This window comes from Pantherophis guttatus, chromosome 2 (assembly GCF_059756535.1).
Source record: "Pantherophis guttatus breed Tessera chromosome 2, ASM5975653v1, whole genome shotgun sequence".
NCBI classification, from domain to species: Eukaryota; Metazoa; Chordata; class Lepidosauria; order Squamata; family Colubridae; genus Pantherophis; species Pantherophis guttatus.
The window spans coordinates 126,018,238-126,038,350 of record NC_142064.1 but is presented as its reverse complement, the minus strand read 5'-3'; the positions used below and the strand labels follow the sequence as shown (position 1 = coordinate 126,038,350).

The following is a 20,113-nucleotide window of genomic DNA, read 5'->3' as shown; positions in this document are numbered from 1 at the left end:
GATCCAGAATACCACACCCGGCCCTGCCCTTATGGCTTTCATAGACGAATCCTATATATGTTTTTCAGGAAGCAACTGAAAATGGACTGAATATGTAGATTTCTCTCATAGGAAAGTATACGTAGGATTACAGCCTCAGATGAATTTAGGAGTTGTATAAGCAAATCAGTAGGGAATGCTAAACAACTTTTGAAATCATCCAGGAGATAGCTGCTATATGCACTTGTTAAGCTTCAAGATGGCAATAGGGAAATTTGTATTTCCAATAGTTGGGTATAAAGTTGGGTATATCACGAGCAGGCAACTCTAGGCCGTGATCAATAGGCAGATTCCCTCAGATGGAGCTTTCAAATGCTTTTTGTTATATGTTTTTCAATTCTTGCAGCCTGAGTTTAGTGTGAGCTTCCTCTTAGAAGTTTGTGCTCTTTGTAAGGAATTTTCTGCTCACAGAAAGATTTAACTTCCTTTGTAATCAGGGCAGAATCAGTAGTATCAATATTTGGGACCAAGGACCAGTCTTGTAAGTCAAGAGAAAAGGGTTATCAACGGAATTCTGAATGTTGATGCCGAATGATGCTGCATCCATGTGGGTTTAAACACTACGCAAAACAGATTGGCAAATCCAGTGATTAAGGACTCACAAAGCAAGCAAAGATGACCCATTTAATAAAGAAGCAGGATTCACAGGTGGGGGAGTGAGGATGCAGAGTCCAGCATTGTAGTCCAGGTACGTAAAACCAACTCAGGGATACAGCAATGTAGGACTTAGGACACTCCCAAGCAGGCAGTTTGCTCTGAACTTTCACACGGTTCTCGATTGCAGCCACCTCATCATGTTGGGTGGGATTATGTTGCAAACAATAATATAAGGAAAGCCCCCCTCCCCAAACTTCACTGCCCAACTATGTGTAGTCTTCTACTCATCTAGGCTATGTTCAACTAGTTCCCTTATTAAGACATGGCAGCCTTGAATGTATTTTGTATTTGAATGGATTATGTAGCCCTTCGGATGCTGTCAAACTACGATCTCTAGCAGCCTGGCCACCAGCACCATCCAAGGGGAAGAGAAGGCTGCAAACTGTAGTTCAACATCATTAGAAGGGCTGCTAGTTTTTCACTTTTAAAAGTTTAAAACACTGGTAATACATCTAAAACGAGAAGGGGAAAATGGGCAGCTATTGCAAACACACCTTATCGTTAAAAAAAAAAAAAAATTGTATCCCAGTACTCATGATCTTGTAATACTTGCATGGCAACTCTTGGAGGTTTTGCACACACGTGCAACAGAGGCCTGTAGGTGTGACAGCAGAAATGCTGGTTTGTTCTCGGAAGGCACTGCTGGATGGTACTGTTGGTGTACCTCCACTAGAAGGGGAATTGAGAGGTGTCAGAAAGGACCAGAGCTGCCCAGTTTTCCTTACCTAATGAGGCAGGATTCAGCAGAATAGAACTGGAACCAAGAGATGGGCTTGAAGGCAGCTAAAGGGGCCCTGCCCCACAACACCAGAAGAGAAAATTCTCTTATTCAGGTCCAGGTTGGTAACTGTATGGCCCACCTGTGAGTATACTGGAGCCATGCAGAGCTTCCAAGGTGGGCTTGGCTCTTTTCGATGAAGGTTTACACCATGCATCCCGAAGCAACGTGTCCCATCTCCAAATCTTTTGCTTCCCATCGCTTTACTAACAGTTCCAGGAGTCACAAGTGCATTCTGCCCACATGACACACACATGCAGAAGCTCCCAGACTCTTCTACTCATCTTCCAGCTATTGGAGTGGCCAGAGGAGGCTTTGAGGTGAGGCACAGTGCCATGACAAGAATCACATTGTCTTTTCACCCGACTAGATGAAAAGTGTTGCTTTTGTGGTGTGAAGCACAGCTGCACACAGGCCTGGTGCATGCAGTCCATCTTGTTTATCACCCTAAATCTGCTGTATGCATTTTTGCTGCCTTGTGATGCATGCTCGGAGGGAGCTATAAGAGGCCCCAGCATACATAAAAGCTATGCTAGAGTAGAAAGCAATACAAGGTTCAGAAAACAATAGACAGCTATCAAAATATCATACAGTGTAGAAAACAAGACCTAGAGAAATCTTCCTCGGATCAGATTTTTGGCCACATAGACTGCAAACCTGGGGAGGTGAAATCTCAAGCAACTTTGGAGGGCGATAGCTTTGGACAGAAAAACTGGCCAAAGGAGTAAAATATTACAGAAAATTCTCCTAGTTCTATTCAACAGCAGAGGAGAGAAAAGATGAATTGGCGTTTGAGCCATACTATATCATGTTGGCAAGGAGAAACTTCTAATGATTGTCTACGGAACAACACAAAGAGTGGCCCATCAGGAGGTAGAATTCCTGGTTCTTTTTTCACACATACACAGAGTAGGCTGGAGGCAGGGGAATGCACAGCAGGAAATTCAGTCAGGGCCTCACCCTTGGAGTCTATAGTAGTCCAGCTCTAGGCTTAAGATCACCTTCCCATCTTGTCTGCCTTCACATATGCTAGATTACCAATTTCATTACCTCCGTCCAGTGTGGCTCGGAGTGATAGGGGTCATAATCCAACCAGGTAGAGAATTTCCTGAAGGCCTTTATCAGCCTCACATCTGTTGCTTGGGAGATCTAGGCCGCCACTCAGGGCCAAATGCAGAGGCTTTTCCATCTCTGATCAAAATCTGCCTAGTGCTCTAGGCTAAATCCCTACTATTGTCTGGCCACAAAACTCAAAACAGTGAAAAAGTGTTTTGGGTTTTTTCACTTTAAAAAAATAAGATGGAACCATTACAAATATATGACCTAGTCATTGAAATCTTTTTTTAAAAAACCCATAATCATTTAAAAAGAAGGAAGGAAGGAAGGAAGGAAGGAAGGAAGGAAGGAAGGAAGGAAGGAAGGAAGGAAGGGAGAGAGCTGTGTGATATTCCTCAGGTATGCATGAGCCCTGTGTCCAGCTGTAACTCTGTGCCTCCAGCAGAGAATCACCTAAAGGAAAATATAAAAAACGAGAGAGAGAGAAAAAGTTACAGACACACTCTTTGCAACAAAACCATGGGGATTTACTGAAAAGGGAGGGGGCATTTTCAGGATGCCACATTCCAAACCAAGCCATGTTTTTAGATAAGACTTCTCCTTGTTCCTTGGGCTGACCAAAAGGTATGAACAAAGTCTCCTTTGGCTTGCATAGAATCTGTTCCCCCATTAGTTGAATGTGAAACAGAAAGGATGGATGGATGGACAGACAATAGAAGAAGCTCCTACTGCTCCAACAAACAGATACGGGGAAGAAACTCTTCTCCCTGTGGCCCACCCTCTCCACTGACCCCCTCTCAATAGCCAACTGTACTGTAATTGCTGCCTAGAGGGAGGAATCGATCCCCTTCCTCCAGTGGAGAGGAATCCACTGACTAGGTGTACCCAGTAAGACTATGTCTCTTCTTCCTCTCCCCCAAGAGATCAGAGGGTTGCCCTGAGTTTCAGGGACATCTTCGAGCCAGCTTTATTGCTGCTCCCAAGGATTTTGGGAGAGTTTTAGGAGATGTATGTGGCTTTAGGCTGCGTATCAGGTTGGAAGGGCCCCATGAAGGCCCAGGCCTCCTATGAAGCCTGCTTTTCTAAACCCTACTCCATCTGAGAAATAAGCAACTTTCAGTTTGGATTAGTCTAATTTATGAGCATGGCAGCACAGTGTAATCGTTCTCTGGTTTGATTGCAGCTGAGCTAATCCAAGCTGAAAGGAGAATTCACTATCATACTCATGGGTGGTTCCCCAAAGGAAAGTGATGCATCTTTTGCTGGCTGACACATAGCACACTCAGGATTTTATTCTTTCCAAGCTTGCGGGTATTGGTTTCCTGCACTGCATCCAAGCCCTGGTTATCTGTGGTGCTAGCTGAGAAGTAACAAGTAGGAGATAATAATAATTGTTATCAAGAGCCAGGATTGTTTTAATTCAATTCACTGCCCACCGAGTCACAATTTTGGAATGATTCAGTGGCTGGGACAGTTTTTGCAACTTGGCATCTGAAAACCTATCAAGAACTTATCTTGGTAGAGTTTCGCCCAATGATCGGACTCTTTTGTGCATGACTGACCATGGTGTTGTCACACTGCTGGTTGCCTACATAAGCCCTTGTGTGTTTTGTTTTTAATTTAGTGTGCTGGATGAATCAGGGAGGTTGGTCAGTGACTAAACAATGGTTAGCATTTAAGACAAAAAACCACAGTTCCAGACTGAACTTTTGTTGGCTTACTATGTGGTAGAATAGAATAGAATTTTTTATTGGCCAAATGTGATTGGACACACAAGGAATTTGTCTTGGTGCATATGTGCTCTCTGTACATAAAAGAAAAGATACGTCCATGAAGACTCATAAGGTACAATACTTAATGATAGTCGTAGGGTACAAATGATCTTTGTACCCTACTTTGGCTTTATGTCATGTGTTCATGAGACTGCCATTTCCTGGCTTATTCCTACTTGCTTTTGTTTCTTGGTCAGGCCTCTGATCAGGGATACAAGTCAAGACTAACTGATTGATTATTGATTGATTATATGACTGTGTGCCATCAAATCACTCCTAGTCAAAAATCCATGGATTATCTCCATGATCAAGTCATAAGTTTGGGATGTCCTGTCCCTCAAAATTTGGCCGGCCAACCTGCAATTATTTTCACGTAGAAGTATCATTTGTTCAACAAAACCAAGTACAGTTTGGTGAAATGTCTGAATACAGCCCCATCCTCACTCACCTCCACCCTGATACTTGGTTATATACCTACTCCTTGGGCAGCCTGTCCTTCTCCACGGAGTTCTCCGATGATATATGAATCCCTTGCTTTTCTGAGCACAAGTAAGACCTCGTTTTGTCAGAGCTCCCTGCACCACACGCTTCTGTGACTCTTCCCTCTGTTCAAAACAAAAAACAAAAAAAAATTGCTACATACATACATACATACATATATATATATATATATATATATGTGTGTGTGTGTGTGTGTGTGTGTTCTCAGGTTTTCGCGGGTGTTTGTATGTAGGTCTTTGGTTATTCAGGTCTTCTCCCACGTAAAATTGGAAGTGTCTTGGCGACGTTTCGACGAAGTCTCATTCGTCATCTTCAGGCTGGTGTTCTCGGCTTCGTGCTTCCAGGAGCAATGAAGCACGAAGCTCCTGGAAGCTCCTTGCTCCTGGAAGCACGAAGCCGAGAACACCAGCCTGAAGATGACGAATGAGACTTCGTCGAAACGTCGCCAAGACACTTCCAATTTTACGTGGGAGAATATATATATATAATCTCCATGGGGAGATCAGCAGAAAAGAGGGGGGGGGAATTTTTTTTTCATTCATAAAGGATCAGGAGGAGGGGAGAAACTGGGAAATGGCAATCTTAGTAGATAACACGAAAGGATATAGAATTCAAAGAAACAAAAAGCAAAAAACAAGATAAGACAAGAAAGCTGTCAAGTTCCTGGGAAATCTCTTCAAAACTAGGTCACTGAGAAAAGAAATGCTAAATGAGATGCACTGTTAATAAGCAGGCACTGATGTGCATAACATCCTGGGGTAGGTATGTATAGATGGGTTCCAGATGGCTTGTAGCTGTTGGAAGGGAATTGGGTAGATAGCAATTAAAACTCGTCACTAGCGGGCCGTGACCATCAATCCCCATCCCTACAATTGATTGAGGAGGCAGCCCTACAAGTAACTGGAAACAAACCAAAACAAATCAATCCACACCAGCTCGTGGATGCTCAGACTTTGGATGGGATGCACCCTCTTTGTTTATGTCAGTGGGTGAAGGCAAATTTCAGCTGAGGGCACTTTTGTGATGCTGCCCACTGCCCCCCTCCCACCCCCCAAAAAACATCTGGGAGCACTCCAAGAGTGTAAATGCTAGCAAAACAAATCGGAAAAGCACCCCCCCTGCCGCTAATTAAATCTACCATGTAACATTATTTATTTAAAGTATCTAGGCGCTGCCTTTCAGAATAAAGGTGGCTTACAAAAGATAACTAGGTCTGCATACATTAGCAGAATAATTGACTCCCCATACTCGGCAGGGAGGTCAGAGTCCCAAATAATTCAGTGTTAACGGTTTCTTTTAGGGAGAAATGCTTCAGTGGGTAGAGCTTTCCAACTTTGAAAAGAAAGAGCAAAGAGTAAAATGGTTTTTTTTTAAAAAAAAAAAAATTAAATTGAGCATGGAAGAAATCACTTTTTAGAATAAGAGTTTTTGATCTCAGCTTTCTTTCTTTTTAGGTATGTATAATACTACCGTATTATACTAGTATAATACTAGTGGTGACCTAAACATTATACACTCATTCCGCCTATCAGCTGTAATATAAGGACTTCCCTGTTCCCTCCTAGTTTATCAAATCCTTGGATGGGGAAAGGAAACAGAGGGAAGAGTTGGGGAAGGATTCGAGGCTAAACGTCCTTTAAGTCAGGGGTCTCCAACCTTGGCGACTTTAAGCCTGGAGGACTTCAACTCCCAGTATTCCCCAGCCAGCAAATCTGGCTGGGGAATTCTGGGAGTTGAAGTCCGCCAGGCTTAAAGTTGCCAAGGTTGGAGACCCCTGCTTTAAGTATACCTGTTTTGGGGCTGACTTTGCAATATTGCTGGCTGCAAATATCAGGGAGAGGGTTTTATGCTTTACTGCTGTGCCAAATGGCAACGATGCCAATGCAACAGAAAATTTTGCTAAGAGCATGCAAGCTATAAAATTGCTTGCCTTCTTTCTCTCTGGGCTCCTCCTACTAAGAGCTGTTGTTTAATTAGCCATTTTCCTTGAAGTTGTTCTCCTTAGGTACTGCTGCAGATGTCTCTTTTCCCTGACAGTTCTCTGGGATCAACAGTGGGACCTGAAGAACAGGGGAGAGCTCCTCAGGATCTCTCATCAGCCATGCCCATCAGCTGACTCTTCCACCCAATCCATCTTGCATCTATGCAAATTGTTGTTGGAAGAGAAGCAGATATGCTAGCTACCTGCGTGGAGGTTAGTCCTGCAGGAGAATCCTCACATTCATTCTAGTCTCAAAAGGGGAAAGTCCACTTACGGAGGCTCCATATTAGTGGAACAAGTTTGAAGAAAAATTTGTTTTGGGAAGGCCCACGCAGCTTGCTTTCCGTTTGTGAAAATGTGGGATAGGGGCTGTAGATGAAAGAACCATGTATAAGGTTTGGAGTTCTGGATAAAGAACAGTGCATGATCTGGAAATATGGTAGCTTCTGCCAACCTAGCAGTTCGAAAGCATGTAAAAAATGCAAGTAGAAAAATAGGGACCACCTTTGGTGGGAAGATAACAGCATTCTGTGTGCCTTTGGCGTTTAGTCATGCCGGCCACATGACCATGGAGACGTCTTTGGACAGCGCTGGCTCTTCAGCTTTGAAACGGAGATGAGCACCACCCCCTAGAGTCAGGAACGACTAGCACATATGTATGAGGGAACCTTTAATGGAACTAGATCTAGAAGCTACGGGAGAGCGGAACTAGGAGGTTTTTTTTTTAAAAAAAAAAACACTTTAAAATGAGAGAAAAAACAAGAAAAGTGGTGGTGGACGAGGTGCAACTATTGGTATCTGCAGTAAACCTCTGTACTTATTTCCTTGAGTTACTCTGGAAGCAATTCCATAAGGCACAAATGCTAGTATTTTTATTTTTAAGGGAATGGTAACATCTCTGAACCTTTTTCATGCTATTGCAAGATAGCCATGTGCTAATTTATTTTTGTGTTTTCTTTTACTGTATGTCAGCTAATAGTTTCTGACCCAGATTGTGTTCTGCAGAGCCAGCCTGATTTTTTCCCCCTGCCTCAAGCAAATCAACATTTTACACTGTCTGCCTTATGTCTCGTAGCCTAACTGCAGAATACTGTCACATTAAATTATAGGAATGAACATGATTACTTGTTTCTTATTTGCATTTCTGACTTTGTAATTGAACTTGTACAGTCTTTTAAAACCTAGATTAAATCTTTCTGCCACATTTTTTGGCAACCATCATTCATATCAATTAGATTCACTATGCTGCTCATTCATCCACATGGCAGTGGGAGGGGGGTTTCCATCTTTCCTACCACTCCTTAAATTCTCTTCATTACATTTGCAATTCAGCCATCCAGAATCTGTTGAGTACTAAATTAAAATGGTCTGTCTAAGCCTTTGATGACAGCCGGTTTAGTGCAGTGGTTAAGGTACCAGGCTAGAAACCGAAAGACTGAGTTCTAGTCCTGCCTTAGACATGAAGCCAGCTGGGTGACCTTGGGCCAGTCACTCCCTCTCAACCCTGGAAAGCAGGCAAAGGCAAACAATGTTTGAAAAAACTTGTGAAGAAAACTGCAGAGGCACTGACTGACCAGCAGTCAAGACTAATTCAAAGGGACAAAAAAATAATAATTAAAAAAAGCTTTTGATTTACCTGGAGGTGCAGAAGCAAGATGCATAGACTAGAGGAAAAACCCATTTGCCTCAGTATATCCAGCAACTTACCCACCCACCTACTCATCCACTGGAATGACATTACCACAATCTGGTGTGATCAAAGTACTGGATGGATCCAGGCTCAAATCCCTACTTAGCCACGAATCCCATTTAATGACTTGGGAACAGTCTCTCAATCCTCTTTAGCTAACCTATCTCACAGGGTCATTTGTGACAATAAAACTGAATGGGAAGTATGTATATGTGTGATGTATATTTCCTGGAAAAAAAGGAGAACATAAATGCAAGTCCTAATCCATGAATGAAGGAATAAAACAAACCAAATAAGAACGTTGCTTGCATACATTCTCCTTTACTCGTGCACACACCCACTCTTCAATGCTGAAAGTCCATTTAATCATTTCAAAGAGTCAAATGATCACACACCAATCAATGCTTTTGCTCTAATAGGTGTTTCTATATTTGAATTTGTGGGTGGCTGAAAGAAATACAATGGCGCTAGATTACATCCTGTGAAATGCAGGAAAATATTGAGCATCCACGAACTGCTGACTTTCTGCCAATAGTGTGCTTTCTCCAAAGATGTGGGCCTCTTAAAAGATGGGTGAACAACTGGGGCACAGGCACCCCTAGGTTACTGATGCACCAGAAAGTTACTTAGCCTACTTCTGTGACTGGATAAGCCCAGACTCTACTCTTTCAGTGACTGATATTTCTCCCTGAACTGCAACTTCCTTCCCCTCTGAAAGGTCAAAGGACGCGCTGCCCTGGTGGCTCAGTGGTTAAAGTATAGTATTGCTGGCAAATCTGCCCACAGCCTGAAGTTTGATCAGGGATGGGCTTCAAAAATTTTAGCAAGGGATTCTCTGCCCAATTGCTGGATGGGCGTGGCCATGGTGGGCGTGGCCTAGTTGGCTTGCTGCACCATGGTGGGGGGGCGTTTTTGCCCTCCCCAGGCTCTGGAGGCTTTCTCTGAGCCTCTGGGAGGGCGAAAACGCCTTCCCCAGGCCGTTTCCGGCCTTCCTGAACTTCCAGTAGGTCTGTTTTTTGCCTTCCCCGAGCCCCCACGCGCGTCCTGCACTTACCTGCATCTAAAACAGGCCAGCCAGGAGTGAGATTTGGGGGTTCTCCGAACTGCACAGAATCTTAGCTAAAGGTTCTCTCGAACCCCTGTGAAACTCCAGCAGCCCACCTCTGAGTTTGATCCTGATGGGGCTCAAGGTTGACTCAGCCTTCTATTCTTCCAAAGTCAGTACAAAGAGGACTCAGATTGTTGGGGACAATATGCAAATAATGCTTACATTGTAAACCACCCAAAGAGTGTTGTAAAGCCCTCTGGGGAGGTATATAAACTTAAAGGCTATTGGTATGCTATTGCTATATCTGCTGCGATCGTTTGATGCTCATTTTCCAGGGACACCACATTGTAGAGCCAGCTCGTGCTGTGAGAATTTGGTAAGGGATTTCAGGCTGATTAAAAAAGAACATTCTTAATGCATTATTTATGGAGATAGCAATGGATCAAAATCCTCCCCTCCTGGGTACAAACAACGCAAGACCCCTGGGGCAAGGGATGAGCTTAGAATGGCTTAATTTTACTCTCTCAAATACAGGTAGTGCTCGACTTATGGCCACAATCGAGCCCAACATTTCTGTTGTTGACATTTGTTAAGTGCGTTTGGCCCCATTTTATGACCTTTCTTGCCACGGTTATTAAGTGAATCACTGTCATTGTTAAATTAGTAATCCGGTCGTTGAGAGAATCTGGCTTCCCCATTGACCTTGTTTGTCAGAAGGTCACAAAAAAGGGGATCATGTGATCTTGGGACACAGCAAACGGTCATAAAGTATGAACCAGTTTGCCCAACTGTCTGAATTTTGATCACATGATCATGGGGATGCTGCAATGGTCGTCACTGTGAAAAACGGTCATACGCCACTCTTTTCAGTGCCGTTGTAACTGAACGGTCAGTCAACAACAAACTGAGGACTACCTGTAGTTGAGTATGGCCAAAACCAACTTGGCTGTCACATTAGCCTTTGGCCACTAGAGGCCACTGTTTCCCTGACTTATTAAGCAAAAGTAGGTTGTATGAGGCATCACAGGTGCGTTGGCATAGGTAAGAGTATATGTGCTTCTGCCACCTGCGCAGCTGATCAAAGGGATTTGCAGCAACATGGTTTTAACATGCATCTGGATGAAACACTGGCTTATATCGGTGGTGGAGAAATTGCGGCTCTCCCAGGTTGTGGAGCTACAATGCGCAGCAACAACAGCCTGCCTGACCATGAGGGAAAGAAGCCGGAAGTTCCAAATTGGAACCCATCTTATGGTAGCATTGTGTCAATATGCAGAGCCAAGGGCACATTCCTTGAATGACTGAGCTGGATTCCACAGGCAGGAAAGGCCTATTTCTCGGCTTTGGGGTGGGGTGGGGGGATAAGGTACACATAATAATTTAGGTCACCACTGGAAACTGAAGAAATCTGAACACTGTGACTTCCTAGAATGAGTTTTGGACAGATCAATTATTTTCTGGGCCTGCGCTAACTTGCCATGCATATATTAATGGATCTATTAATGGATATTAATGGATTAATGGTCCTGCCTTGGATTGGCAATTTTTAAAAATCTGCATAAAACCTCTATTTAGACACCCAGATATGCACCATAGACAAGTACAGACACATACATACACATTTAAAAAATCTATCCGACGCAGCATACATTTCCTTTGAAATAGGTACAGCTTTGAAGAGCATTTTCTCCTTTGAGCCAAAATGGACAGGGCAATATTCAAAGAAGTGCAAATTCTGAAGAATGGGCTTGGTCTAATGTGTATGTCAGTCTGGGCGGCATGGATTAGGGCATGAAATTAGCCAGGATCAAATCTTGCTCTGTGTTCTTATTGTCCCATTGGTGTTGCTAAGTCCTTTTTTTTTTTTTTTTTTTTTTTTTACTTCTCTCGATCGTGGTCCTTCATTTCTGAAGGAAAATAAATAAATAAATCAAAGCCTAAACTTGGGACCCTGATCCTTCCTTCCAGGGCTGGTGGCTTGGAAGGGCCTTTGCTAATTATAATATTAGGGCATGAATGAAAAGAGCATGCACTGGGTAAACAAAACAAACAAGTACATATTTTCCAAAAGCAGTATGCCTCAGGGACTGTTTTATTAAGTATTTTCCTGTCCCATGGAAAATGAATTTCCCTCATGAAAGAAGAGTGAATTTAAAGGAGGGGTTTTTTTTCCTTGATTTTGGTAGAGGTGGAAAATCTGTGGCTCTCAAATGTTGTCACACAGGCCAGGCCTGTTGGGAACTGTGATTCAGTATCATCTGGAGCAGTGGTGGGTTCCTCCCGGTTCGGTCCGGTTCGGCCGAGCCGGTAGCGGTGACGATATGACGTCACCGAACCGGTTCTGCCCCCCTGCCCTCCCACCCCCCACCCCCTCACGTTATTCTTACCTTTTATTTGGTCCCACCCCCAATCTATTGCTGCCTCCTGAGTCCCAGCTGATGACTAGAGGGAAAAAAAACTGTTTAAACTCTTGCGGCAGGGCTTCAAAGGGCCGTCCTACAGCTGATCAGTGTTAAAAGCAAACAAATGAGTCGGGTCGTAAGTGTGAGGACTGGTCGTAAGTGCGAGGACCTTCCAGAAATGACTCTGACCAACTAGCCACGCCCACCTAGTCACATGACCTCCAAGCCACACCCACAAAATAAGCCACGCCCACAGAACCGGTAGTAAAAAAATTTAGAACCCACCCCTGATCTAGAGAGCTTCATGTTCCTTACTAGGCTTGGACTATCTCCTTTGAAGAAAGCGCATATCTGGTCAGGTTGGGGTCAAGGCTTGAAGCAATCTAGACAGGCTCCCTTCTTCATTGGAAGTGGGTACAAGCGAGATGCTCTAAGGAAGCCTACCTTGCCCTACATTGATAGGATCATACTCACGTTCTTCAAGGCCAGAGTGCGGTTTTTCCTGGGATTCCAGCTGGGCGTGGGCTTGGGCCAAAGGGCAACTTTCGGGACTGTGGGTCGGTTCTATGTTGGCATGAGGGCAGCAGCTTGGACTGTGTGACTCCTGTACTTCAGCACTGTCTTCTTCCTCTTCATCTCTCTGCTGCTTGCAAAGATGGTGTTCGACCATCAGCTGGAGCTCTGAAAAGTAGGGATGGGCAGAATTCATGTAAACTGTGATCTCAGGATGACTTGATTCTTAATGGAAATGTTCCCTTTTTTAAAGCCTCTGCTGAAAACAGCAAATTGTTCTCGTGCATTAAGGAACATATTTATTGGTTAATCTCACCCAGTTTAAGTGGCCTGCAGTTTTAACAGAATAACAGAGTTGGAAGGGATCTTGGGGGTTTTCTAATCCAATCCCCTGCTCGAATAGGAAACCCTACACTGTTTCAGACAAATGGTTGTCCAATCTCTTCTTAAAAACGTCCAGTGTTGGAGCACCTACAACTTCTGGAGGCAAACAATTCCACAATTGATTAATTGTTCTCACTGTCAAGAAATTTCTCCTTAGTTCTAGGTTGTATCTCTCCTTGATTAGTTTCCATCTATTGTTTCTTGTTCTACTTTCAGATGTTTTGGAGAATTGGTTGACCCCAAGGGTGAAATCCAGCAGGTTCTGACAGGTTCTGTAGAACCGGTAGCAGAAATTTTGAGTAGTTCGGAAAACCAGCAAATACCACCTCTGGCTGGCCCCAGAGTGGGGTGGGAATGGAGATTTTGCAATATCCTTCCCCCAGGAGTCGGAAGGGAATGGGGATTTTGCAGTATCTTTCCCCGGGAGTAAGGTGAGAATGGAGATTTTGCAGGATCCTTCTCCTGCCATGCCCACCAAGCCACGCCCACCAAGCAGCACCACGCCCACCAAGCCATGCCAACAGAACCGGTAGTAAAAAAAAATTGGATTTCACCACTGGTTGACCCCCTCTTCTTTTGTGGCAGTCTCTTAGATACTGGAATTTGTGAACTTCAGCTTCACAAATGCCTTTGATGGCTAGAGACTATGGGAAATTGGGCCACACTTACAGTAAACAGGTTCCCGAAGATAGCTATTCACCGATGATTTGGAAACCATTGTAGGTGGAATGCATCATTAGGACAGGATTATTTTATTGTAAGAAAATCTTTGCTCCTCTACACATTCCTACTACCTAGGCTTCGGACTAATAATACAGTATTCCTAATAGGCATTCACTGGTTGACCTTGAACCTTGAATGCCAAAGATAATTCTTGTATCTGTGTGCTGGATTGTGAAATTTCCTCTTTTCTTGTATTCGCACGTTCTAATTTAGAAACTTCAGACAGGTTTTTAATGCTGATCTCTGCACTCCTCTGCAGTGGCTGCTGCAGTCCCACCCCTGCCTGACAACTGCATCCTGCATTATATGAGGCACTGCAACGCTTCGGAGGCGAAGACGAAGCAGGAGAAGGCTGGTAATTGGAGAGAATGCAGAGGACCAATGCAAAGAGATAAAATGCTTTAATGCAAAATTAATGAAAAATGATCCTGGCAGGGATTAGGCAGGATGTGTGAAAAGTTACAGGGGGTTGGGGGGGGGGGAAGGGGAGAGGGAACAGAGGTGGGTGGGGAGAGAAGAAAAGACCTTACAAAACCATGGGAAGGCTAAAGGAATCTTAGCACTGACTGGCAAGTTCTGAATACTGCAAGCTAATGGGGAATACATTATATACAAGGTGGCGACACTCATCCAAAAATAAACCCTAAGCTCTTTTAATGAGCATCACAGGATGCAACGTCTGGTTTAGCACACATAGCAAAAAAAAAGAAGATATGTGTATACCTTTAAAAACCCACCATCAGCCTGTGGAGCTTCCATTTTAGCAACAAGATGTTATTTCAAGCTCTGTTCTACAGAGAGCTGGCAAGCATTTGACTTACTACTCACCTCACCCTCACTTCACGTTTGGAGAATTGGATAGGGGATTGGGGTGAGGTCAGATTGTGATTTGGGCATACAAGAAGGCTGAGTGGGAAGAAAAGCCACCAAAGTTTTGTGAGACGACCTTTCCAAATTTCCAACCTTCTTTCTCCCTATCATTTCAAGAAGGGCAAGGGAACTGTTGGACATAACAGTGAGCCCTTCTGAGGCTCAGAAAGCAGTAAACTATCTTGTTGCTGCTTCCTAGGCATTGTAGTTGCCATGATGGATTCCATCCTTCAATACCATTGGATACCACAATGGCGAGGGGAATGGCGCTAATGGCAGCGACGGCGACGGCAACACCAGGAGGCTGCAAGGAAGCCCTCGTTGTTAATAGAGGAGAGGGCAATGCTGCAAAGGCTATAAATGTTAGGATCCCTTCAACCTCTAGGGATCTGTTGCACTCCTCTTTCTTGAAACTCTGAGGACTTATTAAACTAATTGAACTAAGTAGCCTGAGCAAGGTGATGGATAGGGACTGAGGATTACAAACTGGAGATGATGACTTACTCTCCCCCTCAACTGTCCCTCTCTCCTTTATCAGATCTAGATCTATTACGACCACTCAGCATTAACTTGCAATCTTAGATCGATCTGCAGCTTTATTTACCACCTATTCCCCCAAGATTACCCTGATTATTTAACCCAAAATACTTTGTCCAGTGGCTCTGCCTTACTTTTTTGATCTAATCCTCGGCCATCGCTGGTATCAGGACTGGAGGAGATACAGACATCGAGAGTCTTGGATTATGGGGAGATAGACCACCTTCTCTTTGTTTGTTTCAAATGGTTTGGTCGCTGTGAGAGGACGACCTTTTGAGACCTCTACCCCCACCTCCTTTGGATGGACTTACTACAACCACAAGACTTCCCATCGTCGTGAGAGGGCGATGATGTTCCGATGTATTGACATTTGTAACTTACTGGTCTCCCTTTTACATCTATTTCCTCCCTTATTTTAAATTACCTGTCTTAACCATCTCTAACACTCTTAGAAGAAAATGATCCTTCATCTCCTTCAACTCGCTCCTATCTTTGATGTATTCAACTGCGGAGCTCCTTGCACTGCGAGATTCCCCCCTCTCGCATGTCTGGCCCTCTCAGTTATCAAGGGCCGCCCTTGAGGACGGGTTTTGGAACCCTGAGAGGTGGTTTGCAAAAAAACGACGGCTTTGGGGTTTTTTAGATAAATCTTTAAGTTCTATTTTAAGGGGTTCTGGGAGGGATTGTGGGAATGGATCTGGGGGGATCCATAAATCCACTGAAAGGGGTAATGGGTCTGATAATCATGGTGGGGAGGATGGGGATAGAAATCTGACAAGGATGCAGGGGGATGAAGCGATGGGCATTAGTATAGTAAGTGGGAGGGGCAGATATGATGTCTGCAGGGGGCCATATTATGTTTCGGGAGTGCGCACTCGATGTTTACGAGCGATTGCCCACTCCGACCCCCAAAGCACTGCTCGTTTCCCGGGTTGTTCAGAGTCTCAGACCCTGGGTCTACGGCTGATGTTATGTAATGCCAGGTCAGTGGTAAATAAAGCCCCCCTCATTCATGATCTTATTTCAGAGGGGGGTGCTGACCTGGCAGGGATTACGGAGACCTGGTTAGGCCAGGAGGGAGGAGTTCCCCTTGTGGAAATGTGCCCGCCAGGTTTCCGTGCATTCCATCAGCCAAGGACTCAGGGAAGGGGTGGGGGAGTGGCAGCAATCATTAGAGAAAGTCTTTGCCCGAGGGAGGCCACTGTTCCTCAGATAGCCGGATGTGAGTCCCTCCTTGTGAGGTGGGGTCAGGGGATTCAGATGGGCCTACTGATTGCGTACCTGGCTCCCTGCCACGTAACAGCGGTCCTGCCTGAGCTGCTCGACATTATAGCCGGGGTGGCGGTGGAAACCCCCAGACTTATTGTTATGGGGGATTTTAACCTGCCATCTGCTGGTGAGATGTCGGAGACGGCTCGGGAGTTCATGGCTTCCATGACGGCCATGGGCCTGACCCAGGTAGTTCAAGGCCCCACCCACTTGGGGAATCACACTCTGGACTTGATTTTTGTCTCTGATCAGTGGCTGAATGATCTAAGAATAGGGGATATAGACATCAAGCCCTTGTCATGGTCTGATCATTCTCTCCTTCACATTGACTTTCAAGTCACTTCCACCCACCGCAGGGAGACGGAACCAACCAAATGGTTCCGTCCCAGGCGCCTGATGGACCCCGAAAGGTTCCTGATGGAACTTGGGCCATTTCCTGAGACTCTGGCTCACGACTCGACTGAGGACCTGGTGGTCGCCTGGGACAGGGCGGCTACTGGGGCCTTGGACCGCGTCGTGCCTTTGCGGCCTCTGACCCGATGCCGATCTCGTCTAGCTCCTTGGTTTTCCGAGGAGCTGAGAGAGATGAAGCGTCGGAAAAGACGCCTGGAGAGTGATTGGAGGACAAGCCGATCTGAATCTGACCGAACACAGGTAAGATCTTATATTAAGATCTACCTAGTGGCGATAAGAGCGGCGAAGTCTAGCTACTTCTCCGCTCTTATTGCATCTGCAGAGAACCGCCCAGCTGCGCTGTTTAGGGTGACCCGCTCCCTACTTCAGGTGGGGGTACAGGAAGATCCCGTAAAGGGTCGAGCTGAGGATTTTGTACAATTCCTGCATGATAAAGTCGCTCAGATTCGGGAAGGCCTGGACTCCGATTGGGTAGATCCAGGGGAGGAGACGGGGGCAGGTCTTGAGAGCGTTATCTGGGAAGAGTTTGACTCTGTGGCTCCTGAGGACGTGGACAGGATTCTGGGCAAGCTTAACGCTGCCACATGTTTATTGGACCCGTGTCCCTCCTGGTTGGTACTGGCCTCCCGGGAGGTTACACGAGGCTGGCTCCAGGGGATTATAAATGCTTCTCTGAGTGAGGGTGTCTTTCCCGCCGCCTTGAAAGAGGCGGTTGTGAAGCCCCTCCTCAAGAAGCCTTCCCTGGACCCGGCTATATTATCAAATTATCGTCCAGTCTCCAATCTTCGCTTTGTTGCGAAGGTTGTTGAGAGTGTGGTGGCGCGACAACTACCCCGATACCTGGATGAAGTTGTCTATCTGGATCCGTTCCAGTCGGGCTTCAGGTCACGATACAGCACAGAAACGGCATTGGTCGCATTGGTGGATGATCTCTGGAGGGCTCGGGACAGAGGTTGCTCCTCTATCCTGGTCCTATTAGATCTCTCAGCGGCTTTTGATACCATCGACCATGGTATCTTACTGCACCGGCTGGAGGGGTTAGGAATAGGGGGCACCGTTCTTCGGTGGTTCTCCTCCTTCCTCTCTGACCGTTCGCAGTTTGTGTTGGCAGAGGGGCAGAGGTCGACCTCGAGGCACCTTATTTGTGGGGTGCCGCAAGGGTCAGTCCTCTCACCCCTTCTGTTCAACATTTATGTAAAACCGCTAGGTGAGATCATCCGTGGTTTTGGGGTGAGTGTTCATCAGTATGCTGATGACACACAGCTATACATCTCCACCCCAGACCACCCCAATGATGCCCTTGCTGTGATGTCCCGTTGCCTGGAGGCCGTGCGGATCTGGATGGGGAGAAACAAGCTCAGACTCAACCCCTCCAAGACCGAGTGGCTGTGGCTTCCGGCGTCCCGGTATAGTCAGCTGGTACCATCACTGACAATAGGGGATGAGATCTTGCTCCCCACAGAGAGGGCCCGCAACTTGGGTGTCCTCCTGGATTCACAGTTATCTTTAGAAGATCATTTGACGGCCGTGGCCAGGGGTGCCTTTTATTAGGTTCGCCTGATCCGCCAGTTGCGTCCCTTTCTGGATCGGGACGCCTTGCGCACGGTCACTCATGCCCTAGTTACCTCCCGTATGGACTACTGTAATGCTCTCTACATGGGGCTCCCCTTGAAAAGCACCCGGAGGCTCCAACTGGTCCAGAACGTAGCCGCACGGGTGATTATGGGCGCAGCTCATTACGCCCATGTAACACCTCTCCTACGCGAGCTGCACTGGCTCCCGGTGGTCTTCCGGGTGCGATTCAAGGTGTTAGTTATCACCTTTAAAGCGCTCCATGGCTTAGGACCTGGGTACCTACGAGACCGTCTTTTGCCACCAATAGCCTCCCACCGACCAGTTCGTTCTCACAGGGAGGGACTACTCAGGGTACCGTCAGTCAAATTATGTTGACTGGTGACTCCCAGGGGGAGGGCCTTCTCTGTGGGGGCTCCAACCCTTTGGAATGAACTGCCCCCGGAGATACGGAATATCCCTGATCTCCGTGCTTTCCGCCGTGCCCTCAAGACCCTGATGTTCCAACAGGCAGGGCTAAACATACAAACATGCAAATGATTTTTTAAATGTTATCTAATTCTGGGTTTTATTTAATTGACCAAACTAAGTAACAATTTTAATTAGCAATTTTATGATGTTTGTGTGTCTATATTTTTCTTGACTGTACACCGCCTTGAGTCCTACGGGAGAAAGGCGGTATAGAAATATAATAAATAAATAAATAAATAAATAAATAAATAAATAAATAAATAAATAAATAAATACAGCCACAACATGGCTTCTGGACCAGTTACCTTTCATGGTGGGAGTGGTGCGAGAGACCTTCTTCCTCTGCCTTGGGGACATTGACAATCCTGGCTGCAAAGAGAAGAAAGAGAAAGTCCTAAGAGATACAAAATACCAACATTCAGGTGCAATGTATAATCTACTAGCCATGTGTTGCATCTAGCTCTTGCTACTTACAGAATGAAACAAGAATGAGTGAAAAAAGTCCTTGAAGACCTGGAGTTCCAGCTTCTCCTTTGTGATGGGCACATAATCTGTGATTACCATTTTCTTGGCTCATGCCTTTGGGTTGGCAAGCTAGAATCAGCCCAAGCCTCTTCGCTTGTATTCCCTTTTTTCAAGTTTATGATCTGCAGAGGTCTATAATTCTCCCCATTCCCATGGAACAATGGGGAAAAAACATAGGGTAAAGAGCATACGGTTTTTGTCTTGTTTGACCTCTTGTTCCTTCAGAATCAGACCTGCAGATCATCTCAGAAATACAATTGAGGCTACAAATCAGGGTTGGGAAAATCTAGACAACCACAGGGGGGCAGCAAAGGGCTAGATTTCCTGTACTACTTTGTGCCAGCTGGTGTTCGTTGGGAGACTTTAAGTAGCCGTAAAATTAATTCCATCTTTTTCCATGATTAAAGCTTATTAATTAGAGCAATGACAATATAACTCATTCCAGTCCAATGAAGGCTTTGTGTGTGGCACTCAACACTTTGGTCTTCCTGGCATTCTGAAATTTCGTCTTTCACCTTTACTTCTTAGTAAATATCTTTTATGGGAAGCGTGTACATTCATACATGAAATGTATTCCCCTATCATCACCCTGGATGGCTTTCATGTATCACAATATTATTCTGTTAAATGCATAAATTGACTCCATTGTTCAAGTCTGAGAACAGCAGGAATATATACCTTCAGAAGCGGGTTGGGGATCCGGTCTTCATCGATTTCTAGGGGAAAAAGTAGAGACAGAGAGGGAAAAGACAGGAAGAACAATAAGTTAAAGGCATGGTAAAGCCAACACACCAAATCTCAGAACTCTGGGCTATTTTTGCAATAGAAATATCTTCTCACTGTCTCCCTGAATTTTATTTATTTGTATTGGTTTATCAAAAGCTTACTTTATAGTAGAAAAACAGTCTCAT

The 20,113-nt window shown here is 45.2% G+C and overlaps 1 protein-coding gene across 7 annotated transcripts in view; it reads right to left on the bottom strand.

Annotated features, from left to right (window-relative positions):
• Positions 1-20,113, bottom strand: part of PPP1R1A (protein phosphatase 1 regulatory inhibitor subunit 1A) — a 112,123-nt gene that overhangs the window by 8,599 nt on the left and 83,411 nt on the right. For 2 of the 7 annotated variants that reach the window (XR_009621810.2, XR_009621811.2), the window contains exons 3-7: positions 19,881-19,918; positions 18,983-19,046; positions 12,399-12,605; positions 4,781-4,907; positions 1,557-2,983 (exon numbers count right to left, since the gene is read on the bottom strand). Coding sequence is in view for 3 of the 7 variants with exons in the window: in XM_034419302.3 (XP_034275193.2) it covers positions 4,777-4,907; positions 12,399-12,605; positions 18,983-19,046; positions 19,881-19,918 (440 nt within the window). In the remaining 4 variants the exon portion in view is untranslated. Of the gene's footprint in view, positions 1-649; positions 2,984-4,750; positions 4,908-12,398; positions 12,606-18,982; positions 19,047-19,880; positions 19,919-20,113 lie in introns of those variants that run through there. The other 5 variants (XR_015732384.1, XR_015732385.1, XM_034419302.3 and 2 more) reach the window with 5 other exon arrangements.